This window comes from Camellia sinensis, chromosome 11 (assembly GCF_055761805.1).
Source record: "Camellia sinensis isolate YWXY chromosome 11, ASM5576180v1, whole genome shotgun sequence".
NCBI lineage: Eukaryota > Viridiplantae > Streptophyta > Magnoliopsida > Ericales > Theaceae > Camellia > Camellia sinensis.
In genome coordinates, this window is record NC_138971.1 from 45,808,030 (window position 1) to 45,819,532 (window position 11,503).

The 11,503-nt window shown below is 38.7% G+C and overlaps 1 protein-coding gene across 1 annotated transcript; it reads right to left on the reverse strand.

Annotated features, from left to right (window-relative positions):
* Positions 1–134: 134 nt before the first annotated feature.
* SDS (Cyclin family protein) lies at positions 135–10,845 on the reverse strand. The gene is made up of 7 exons (XM_028222994.2): positions 9,639–10,845; positions 9,373–9,540; positions 2,462–2,628; positions 2,008–2,136; positions 1,702–1,882; positions 840–884; positions 135–574 (listed from the first exon to the last, which is right to left on the reverse strand). The coding sequence occupies exons 1-7, from the start codon at positions 10,698–10,700 to the stop codon at positions 542–544; spliced, it is 1,785 nt and encodes a 594-aa protein (XP_028078795.2). The 5' UTR covers positions 10,701–10,845; the 3' UTR covers positions 135–541.
* Positions 10,846–11,503: the final 658 nt, after the last annotated feature.

Here is an 11,503-nt window from a genome sequence, read left to right on the forward strand (position 1 = left end):
ATTTCCTGAATGTTCTCTTCTGTTAGGTCAAGGTTGTCCTTTTCTGGTTCTTGTTTACAATGCCATGAAGTTCTTACATATTTGCAAAAAAAAAAAAAAGGGGGCGAAAGGTAGCAGAAGAAGAAGAAAAAGCATATGGTATGTTTCAAGCAACACTATTCTACTTCAGAGTAACAATTGGACATGGTTTTTCAGTAGTGATAATTTTCATAGAAGTCAAGATTCCACTGTAGGATCACTGAAGTCAAGCTGATTTCGATTGCAACAGCTTCAAAGTCCTTTTTTTGAGTAACTGCTAAGTAGCTTATTACTAAAAAGGCACTACAATTACCCATGCTTCGGGCTGCTGCAAAAAGAAGGTACAAATTCTGTCTACGGAGATTGTCGTTTGTTCTATTGACAGTTTACAACAAGGGCGATCCAGTTGCAGAAAATTGCCTTCATCTACGTATCACTTGTGTCTTTACAGTGACTGAGAACTGAGAAGTAATGCTCCAAGATAACAAACAGAGATTTTTTATTTTTTACACTGCGATGCTTGTTAGTAAGCATACCTTACCAACCACTGTAGGCTCTGCCACAAATAAAAATATCAAAGATACTGTTAATTATGAAAGATAGCCAGTAGAAAAAAATTTCCACTTCGAATTTAAAAAAAAAAAAGGAACAAATTTTTAAGACGAAACCAAGAACAATAAAGGAGAGAAAATTAATAGATCGAGTAATATGAATCGAGTTGTTGCCACTTTGAATCTGAATAGCAACTTAAAGGAGAGAATATTTCAAAACAAGAACAATAAAGGATTGACAAAGTCTATGACAAGATTTTGTTTCAATACCTTTATGCATCCTGGTAGATCATCGTCTTTTGTTCTGAGATGTGTCTGTCAAAGTAAAATCAAAAAATTGCCAAATGAAAACCTGATGAAGCTTTTCATTCATCACACTCCAATATTAATTGAAAATCAATAAACAAAAGGATGCTATTGACATTTCAGCTATCTGATGGACATAGAACAGTCATCAAGTTATAAGAAGTATACATCTTTAAGACTGGCATGGGTATCATCAATTAAGCATCTAATATTTTAAAATTTTGAGTAAGATACTATCCAAACTTAGAAAGGAGTCATCTGAAATGTTGTGAGAAAACAAAAGGAACCATTTGAAATGTTTTCGGAACATATATCAATGATTTCATTTTGTGATGTCAAAATACGAATTGGGATCCTCCCCTTCATTTTGGTCCTTCATTCCCTCCTTGCAAGGCCTTCGGGCCCACTTTTTGGCCAATTTTGATAATCCGAACCGTTCATATTTTTAGATTTATTTAGTATATCATACCTGTAAAAAATCAAGTTGATCGGATATCAGAAAGTATGTGTTCGGAAAACTGTTTATTAAAAAATAGTTTGTAGTCCCAATTTTCTGATAACATACTTTCTGATATCCGATCAACTTGATTTTTTACAGGTATAATATACTGAATAAATCTAAAAATATGAACAGTTCAGATTATCAAAATTGGGCTTCAAAGTAGACCCGAAGGCCCCTGCAAGGAGGGAATGAAGGAGGGGGCTCAAGGAGGGGATCTGGACTCTCAAAATACTCCATTAGCCCATGGGCAATGGATCAAATCAGCTTTATGTCAAGTGCAGTAATCACTGAAAGTTTTTATGTAATTATGTGCTGTATGTATACCTCCATGACACGGTTGCATGATGCATCTTGATTGGCTGAGAGAGAGGCAAGCATAACGAGCCCAGCTGCAACAGTTGATGGCCAGTAGCACAGCTGTTCATGACCCAGGAGCGCTAGCACTGCTAGGTACTTGACAGTTTTTTCCACCACTTCATTTGCACTTGCAGCTTTCAGGTAAAACCTATCTCATCATTGCAAAATATCCATAATTAAGTAGGGAACAAGAGTATAGATATGTTTTCATGTAGACAATGCAACATTCACATTGCACTCGTATTAATGATACCATGGACAGAAAGGGCGTACCATAAGAAGTTGTAGATGGTTGGCAAAAAGCACTGAAAGTCGAGGACTTCCTGCACCAGCCATTCCATAGCTACCACTTCACATCTGCTGTATACATTGCTTCCTACACTGAATTTCCTTTCTCTCACACTGGAACAAACCATAAGTAAAATTACAGTAAGTTGAATTCTATCCTCATAATCTAAGCAGTGACGAACTCTAATCTACTTCAGTATTTCAATGAATTTAACGATAATAGTAATGATTATGATGCAGAAACAGAAAAATTATTGATTGAATCATCCAGTTAAGTCATTATCAGAAGCTCACATGAGCTTGAGACGATTTCCCTCTGTTTTTACCTAATTTCTCGAAGTATAATCCAAAATAAAATGTGGGAACAATAATACATCAGGACTGTTATATATCACCGGTTTTTGCCAAAAAATAATTCAAAACAAAATAAAACTGTTACCTGTTGAAGGGCTGGTTTTCCTCTATCCTGGTGGCCAATGCTAGACAGGCAATTCCAACAATTTGAAGGCTCCTCTTGTTTTTGAAAAATCCTTTACTCAAGAATCGGTCCAGAAGGCTAATGCCTAGGAACATTGTCTCCTTCTGAAGCTCTTTTGTGGTAGATTGCTGCTTATACAAAGTACCATGGACAAGTCAATTAGTAATCAATGTGAAGCAAGGAGCAGTTCGATGATGTAACTTTCTAAATGTCGCAATTATGTCAAAATTTGCCTCCTAGAAAAGAAAGAGGAGTGTAAAATAAATTGATGTATATTATTGATTGATGTGTTACAAGATTGTTGTGTATATATTTTAGACAAGAATTCCTATTATATAGGAGATGATTCTGGAGTAGGTGAGGAGTGAGTGGTGGAGGTAGGTTTGGTGGAGTGTAGTAGGTGATAGGAGTAGTAGGTGGAGGTAGGTTTGGTGGTAGGTGTAGTAGTAATTTACATTTACATTAACAGCCCCCCTCAAACTCAAGGAGGATAGGTACTAGCCAACTTGAGTTTGGAGAGAGTAACAGAATAGAAAAATAAGCTGACAAATAAAATTAAAAATGGGATAGGAGACACTGTATGGTCGTGTCGGACCGTTGTAGCAGACAGTTTACGGGGTCATGTCGGACCGTTGTAGCAGACACTGTGTGGTCGTGTCAGACCGATGTAGCAGACAGTTTATGGGGTCATGTCGGACCGGTGTAGCAGGACAGTTTACGGGGTCATGTCGGACCGTTGTAGCAGCCAGTTTACGAGGTCATGTCGGACCGATGTAGCAGGACAGTTTACGAGGTCATGCCGGACCGATGTAGCAGACACTGTGTGGTCGTGTCAGACCGATGTAGAATACAGTTTATGGGGTCATGTCGGACCGTTGTAGCAGAGGTTGTGGTGATGCACCAAGGGGGCGACTTAGGGAGTGCGCCATGAGTGACTTATACATGATACTGTGTATAACCCCCCCTCAAACTCAAATAGGTGTGAAGAGAGAAACCTATTTGAGGTTGAAACAAAGGGATTGATAAAGCTGACCGGTGTAGAAGACACTGTATGAGTGTGTAGATAGGTTGCCCAAAAAATATACATGTAGATATATATCGAGCCCTCAAAAGTCGTGCCCTCAAAAGGTGTGCCCAATCTGTCAAAAGGCGTGCCATCAAAAGGCGTGCCCGATGCATCAAAAGGCGTGCCAGATATGATGGCGAGGCACGTGAGTGCCTTGGCTGGCGTGCCCGTTTGTCTGGCGGCAAGAGGCGCGCGATGCGCGTGGCTGCCTCAGCTATTTAACCAAGACGGAGCCTGAGGCCGAGGCAGAGGCAAAAAACCTGCGAAATCCTCTGAAAAACGCTTCGTTGTGCTGAGAGAGATAGTCTGTAACACTCTGTTGCGAGAGATGGCTTCGTCGTCCCGTGGTCTGCTGACTCTCTTTCCCGACCTCAATGAGTCAACAAGAGAGAGAACTGGTGCGGTGGCCAGTGAACCTCAACCAAACACCTCTGTGTTTGCTCCGTTGAACTTTCCGATGCGGTCGGTGGAGCAAAAAATGGCGGTGCAAACTGATATTGAGGCCAATCAGTATACTCTGAAGTCATGTGTGGAGACCATGACGGCGGTCACAAACTTGTCGCACCGGCTGCAGAGTAGGACAAATGAGGTGCAGCAGTTAAACTCCCAGCTGGCGCTGCTCCAACGCATGTATAAGGATGCGCGAGCAGAGATAAGTGTGCTTAAGGCGGAAAATAAGGAGCTGAAGCGGAAGGCCACAGTGATGTTCCGATTTGGAGGTCCGCCATATGCTGCAGTGGAGGAGCAGGGAGTAGTGATCGTGCCCAGTGGAGTGGGAAACACGGAGGCAACACCGGCAAGGGCCTCGCAGGACGGAGGCAAGAAGAAGAGACCGGCGGCAGAGTAGAGAAGAAAAATCCCGCCTGTGGATGTGGTTGTTTAGGTGTTGTATGTTTGTTGTTTTTTTTTTTTTTTTTTTTTTTTTTTTTGGTGTTGCGTGTAAAATGGTGATCGGGGTTGATCCCGGAGATGAATAAAATATGAGTGTTATGCAAATTTGTAAATTTTTTTTTTTTTTTTTTTTTTTTTTTTTTTGAGGGGGAACACGCCCATGTGATAATAATAAAAATAATAACAATGAGAATGAGAATTGGCGCATTGTCCAGCAAAGGGATGGGAGATAGAAGGAGAGAGAGTGTGAGAGAGTGTGTGGGAGTAATATATTATAATAAAAAATAAAAAAATAATAAAAAAAAAAAAAAAGATATATATATATATATGGGGCAGTGGAGAAGAGGGGTGTTAAAAATAAAAAAAGGGGTATGAGTGTGCAAAAGGTGGTGTGAAGTGTGTGTCCTCTCTCTCTAAACCGGGTGTGTGTTGTGTGGATGTTGATAGATTAATAAAATATGAGAGAGTCGGTAGAATAAAGGAAGGGGAATGATGGATATGATTAAAGAGCAAGGATCCTCTAAAGTAGTTTTTTCCTAAAGTTTCCTAGAGTGCTATATTGTGTGGTTGAGATTTACTGACAAGTCACATCAGAAAAATTGATGTGACTTGCCAGTAAATCTCAACCACACAATGTAGCACTCTAGGAAACTTTAGGGAAATTTCACTCTAGAGGATCCTTGGTGATGATTAAAGTGGATCTGATGGAAAGAAAGGACCAGAGAGAGAGAGAGAGAGAGAGGGAGTGGGTTGAAAAAAATGTTGGTACAACCCATCAGTGCATGAGAGTCCATAGTAATAATGGTGGGGTTAGAAAACTTCTTAAACAGAATCGGCATACTGAATTTATCCAGAGGTGGAATTTGTTCAAGCACAAGCTGGACAAAGCGGTTTCTGCCTTGTCACATTTGGATTTTGAGATGGCTTTGTGTTTCTTGAGATCTTCAGATCATGATCTGTATGCCATCCACTCTCTTATTTACCAGGCATCCCAAGAACTTGAGGCATCACTTGTTTGTTTCAAGGACCCTCCATTTCCATGGACATCAGCTTTAATGTCCTCAGTTGTTTTCTTCGCTGTCATTTTTGCTTATGTGAAAAGAGACAAGTTATTTAGGAACAAAAGAAAGCAGTTTCGGAGATTTCGTCGCTGTCTTTCGTGCAGAAGGATGCAGCTCGTAGGAATGTCCTCCTGACGTCGTTGAATTACAGTATTACTAGTGCCATCGATGTTCTTGAATTGAACTTCATCCAATGGTGGTACATGCTGTCTAAGCTTAGAGCCATTGCTTCTCTCGCATGGGTTCTGATCACTTCATCACGTTGGGTCGCAGAACATGGGATTTCCGGCGGTTAGATCAGCCGGAGATCGATTGGGGATCCAGCTTCATCAACATGGACCAGAACCGGTCCAGCCTCTTCTGCGTCGTCGGCGGCGCTCGAGCCGACTTCAAGAACGACTTCAGAGCACTGTTACTGAACCAGTGCGGGAATGAGTCGGACTCGTGCAGACTCATCGACTGTGGGAAGACCGAGTGCGCCGTGGGCCGGACGCCGAGCCTGGAAACGTTTCTCGGCTCGGACTTCTGTTTGCAGCCGAGAGGAGACAGCTACACGAGGAGTGGTTCTTGCCGGGTGAACCGGAGAGTTACTCGGTTTTTTTTTTTTTTTTTTTTTATCGACCGTCGCCATGTGAGGAATGGGTTGTCGATAAAGAAAGTGCTGGAGCAGTACAGTAGAGAGGAGGTGAGGAAGATGAGAGAGAAGGTGATAGAGCTTATACCCAAGTTTGTGTATGCGAAGCCCAGAGAAGGGTTTGGATTGATGAGGGGAAAGATGGGATCCAACGGTTGTGATCGGATCTGGTGCTGCGGTGGTGAAGTATTGTTGAAGAATCTGCCATTGAAGAAGAAATTAGGGAAATTTGGGTTTGTCCGGCGGGCGGCCAAGGCGAGATTGCCGCCCGCCGGTGGAACGAAATTACTAGGTTCTTAACCTAGCTCTGATACCATGTAAAATAAATTGATGAATATTATTGATTGATGTGTTACAAGATTGTTGTGTATATATTTTGTACAAGAATTCCTATTATATAGGAGATGATTCTGGAGTAGGTGAGGAGTGAGTGGTGTAGGTTTGGTGGAGTGTAGTAGGTGATAGGAGTAGTAGATGGAGGTAGGTTTGGTGGTAGGTGTAGTAGTAATTTACATTTACATTAACAAGGAGAAAGAAATCATTCACATATCCTAAACAACATAATAGAAAACAAGTATGAAAATCTAAAATATCAATCAGCAATTCGCTAGTGACTTACAGTATTAGCGTATCGCTTATCCATTCAGAAGTGAAAGAAAAGAAGAAAGCGTGTGCAAAAGCTAAAATATCAATCAGCATAACATAAAACAAGTATGAAAATCTAAAACATCAATCAACATTTTCAGAGTTACGGTTAACCACATAGGCTGGATTATAGTTCAAATGAGCTGCCCCCTTCAACAAGAGGACTACCCGCAATTCGCTAGTGACTTACAGTATTAGCGTATCGCTTGTCCAATCAGAAGCGAAGGAAAAGAAGAAAGCATGCATTACATATGTCCACCACCAGTGAGTTTTTCTAAAATTAAAACAGGGTGGAACCCCATCTACTTTGAGTGATTTTCTGAGTTGTCAGCCTGTGAATTGTTGTCTGTAAACCATAGGGTTTTCACTAAATTCAATCTCTTTGTGCGAAATATGTGTGAGACCGGTCTTATTTTTCACTTGAGCGCCAATGAAGATAAATCAAACTGTCTATACCTGATATGTGACCAATGTTTTTATTAATCCAAAATTGGTGCTATCATGCGACTATTCTTATTGATTTGAAAGCAGTATATCACTAAATTTCTAAGTTTGTGCTTGAGGCAAGTAACTGTCACACATCTAATACGCAGAGATACCCTGTTTTCAATTATTAATTATTCATATTCAGGTTGACATGTGGTTTGAAGATCTCTTGATAACTAGTTTTATCATATTTGTTATTATGTCCATATAAATATTTATGATTGGATTTTTATTTCGACATAATCCTTAAAAAAAATAAATAAATAAATAAATAAAATAATAATAATAATAATAATACCGAATAATATCTTGTCATGTATCTAATAGCATAAAATGGTAATAAAAAAAATTAAAAAAATCCAAATGTTAGTATTAAGGTTATGCTAAAATTTCTCCATACACCTGCCGTATAAGAATTTATTTCATAAAGTACAACAGTCTCATAGATCGTTTAAAAATTGATTATTTTAATTAACTTGTTGGCTCTTATAAAAATTATAAAAAGATGTGCAAAAAAATAAAGAGAATAGTTACCTTTTTTGATAGTGATTTTTTGACTCTTTTTTTTATATTAGCCCTTCCCAAATAGTCTCTTAGTGCAAGTTTGGAAACTTACATTTTTAGGAAAAAAGCTACTACCAAAAAATCAACTATTTCTCTACTTTTCTATACGTCTTTTTGTAAAGAGTCATGATAGAGACCCCCTCTAATCACCACCCTCCACAGACACGTGGCGGGTGGTGATTGGAGGAGCAGGAAAAAAAAATGTAACCAATGAGAGAGAGAGGGGGTCAAAGGGGGTAGGGGAAAAGGGGGCATGAAACATTTTTGTTTTGTAAAAAGCTAAAAAGTCAATTAAAATAGCTAGTTCCTAGAAAAACTCATTTGAGTTGTTTTATTGAGTGTATATAGTGAAATATTTAGAATAGATTTAAGAGTAATTATTCAGTAGTTCAGCGTTATCATATGATATTGTCTACTTTTTGCTTCAAATTAATCACTTACAAAAAATCTTACAAAGTGACACATATTAACTCACTTTTATTGAATAGTTAAAAAGACAAATAATGACCCACTTTATATATATTGTAATTTTTCATTTGCCGAAAGTATCACATAATCAATGCCATATATGTTACTCCAGTATTGAATTTTTTTCCTAGATATAGAAGCCCCAGTTCACTACCTCAACTCAACCGCTTCTATCAAACTGACCAAAGAAAGAATTTAGGAAAAATTACAAATAAATAGGACAATCTTAAAATAATTAGGGGAATTAGTTGACAGTGGGCCATAGAAAAAAAAAAAAAGAATTATTAAAACATGAGAGATGTAAGTGAATCTATGGTGGGGTGCAAGTCTCACTTGTACCCCTTCATACTTATGTAAGTTTTTTTTATTGTCTAAGTGTTAAGTAATTCTCTCAAATAATTACACTATGATAAAAACTAATACCATACGCATAAAAGGTTTACACCACCATAAAAATATGCAATTTCTCCAAGGAACTACATCATTGTAATAAAAAAATAAAAAGAAAAGAAAGAAACTACATCACAGCACAATCCCTAACGAGGGCATTGGCCATTCAGTTTTGTTTTGGTTGGTGAACATGAGAAGTGCACCGTAAGCCAATAGAAGAGAAGTGAAACCTGTCAAGCGTGACTCTGTGAAAGAGTGCAAGTTGTCTGGTAGCGTTATGTATACGAGGAAAACACATGCATGCATGACATATCAGTTTTCACTAATAAATTGCACAAATCGTGACCGTTCAGTTCATATGAGGCTATGAGTGAAAGCTATTTTGTTACATTGGTCTGAATAAAATATAAAATTAAGACAATAAATTTTACATAATATGCGATAGATTTTATTTAAAGTAAATGACTTTTTCAACTAATAAATAAAATAAAATAAAACGCATTGATTAAACAAATCTCATTTAGATTATGATTAACTCAATTGAAAATGCAACATTACTATTTTAATTAATAAAAAAGTGTTATGAGCACAACTCTTCAGCAACCGATCTGATCTTCGGTAATTGCTTGCAACAATGGCGAGTAAAAATGCAAAAAGAAGAACTAACCTCAACGATCCAGTGGACCATATGTAGCCTCTGCTGGATGACAAGTTCGCCGTGCTCCGTCGTGGAACAGTATTCCTCCGTGTAGTCGTGTACATACACTTGTCTCCTCTCTCTGTCTCTGAACATCTGGTAGCTCCTTTCGTGCTCGTCGTCTTCAAACCTCAACGGCTAAAAATCAAAACCACAACACAAATCTATAACTCATATAAACATACACATTAGTTTGATAAAAGGTTTGAAATTCAAAAAGTTCTGGAGAAACTTACTGTGAATTCATCAGAGTGCTCTTCATCGAAAAGTGTAGAAATTTTAGAGCCTAAAGCGGAGGTTGACTTATAGAATTGTTGAGCGTACTGGAGGAATAATGAGAATGTAGGCGTTGGATTTTCGTCACCGACTGACCGCTCCGAAAACTCGCTTCCAGATTCGAACCATACGGACGGAGTGTAGTCTGAGAAATCTAGTTCTGAACTTTCCTGGAAAATCTCCGATTGGAGATCAGAAAATGCTGATGAATAGTCCGATTCAGCTTCATTACAGAGATACTCTGAGCAAGCGAGATCCAAATCGTTTGCATTGAGCTCCGATTTCTGTTCAATAGCCAATCCTGAATTCGAATCTGTGAGATTCGCCTCAGCGTAATTCCGTGAAACTTCAAACAATTCAACTCTCGGAACTCTGTTTTCACCGTCATTGTTCGCTTTATCTGAGAACAAAACTAGTTTATTCTCCTTAATTTCAAGTGAATTCTCGGTTCCTCTGGCTTTCTCTCCTCCAGCCTTCGAAATTTTCCTGGAAAATTCGCCGGAGAATTGTTGTACGCACGAGACCTCAGATTTCGTAGTAGCTCCAGACTCTTCAATTCTTCCAAATTCCTTCGCATTTCCAGCTCCTTTACCACTCGTTCTCTTCGACTTCGAATTTATCTCTCGAGCCTTCACTCCAGAACACGACTCAACGCAAGAGGACTCCGATATCTCCACCACGCCATCTCCAACACGTCTCTTTTCCACCTCCTTCCTCTCATTCTCTCTCTGCCTCAAATACGACCTTGTAACTCTCCGAAACTCTTCATTCTCTCCAAAACCACCGATCTCCTCCAAACCTCGCTTCTTCAGATGAGGTCTCGGCTTATTCACCGAAACTCTGCTCGAATCGCACGAAACTTCTCTCGTCAAGTGCGAAGAAGCACTCGAATCGACCGGAAAAGCAATTGAGCGTGGCTTTACGTTTGAACAGATAATCGGAGAGATTTGCGAACGTCGGCGACGAGGAAGTCTCGATCGAAGTTTCTTCAAGCACTGTACTGCTTGAACCTTACGCTTCATTTTGGAATCGAAATTGAATACTGGTGAGTTATATGGAAGTTGATGGTTCGCTGAAGAGATTATGAATTTTGAGAACTGTGTGTGTATGTGTGTGTTGTGAGTTGAGAGGACTGGACGTGAAGTGAAGCCGTTGAGAACGTTGGAGAAAGCTAGGCAGTTGTGCGAAATTGAGGGGTTTTATATGGTGCGGTGACATGAGACCCACGTCGAGTCACGATAAGTAATTGGCAAAATAGCAAGGGAGATTAACACTGAGTGGATGCAGGAAAATTTGGTAGTATTTGATGGAGTTTTAAAATTATAATTTGATAATAGAGTTGTATTTTGAGTTTGTAAATTTTGAAATTATTTTTTGAAAGAGAAAATTTGTTTGGTTATGAATTTTGAAAATAGTTTTGAATTTTTAACGTGACATATGAAATTAGAAAAATTGTTGATTTAAAAACTTAAAACTCATAACCAAACATACAACTCAAAATTCTATTCAAAACTCATAAAAAATTTTAAAACATTCAGAAAATATTTTTTTTAAAAATATAAAAACAACAGGTGCCAATTGCCCCCAAAAAAAAAAAAAAACAAACACTGTTCCGATCAACCGGCCAGACGTCCGAGAGTCCGGGAGAATGACCGAATAGACATGTTTTCAAAAGTAAGTGTGGAATCAATTTTTGAAAATTTAAACCAAACACAGCACTCAAACCAAAGTGTGAAATCATGTTTCCAAAACTCCACCAAACACGGCCTTAGGTAATGTTCGGTAAAGTTTTAAAATTATGATTTGAAAATAGAGTTGTATTTTA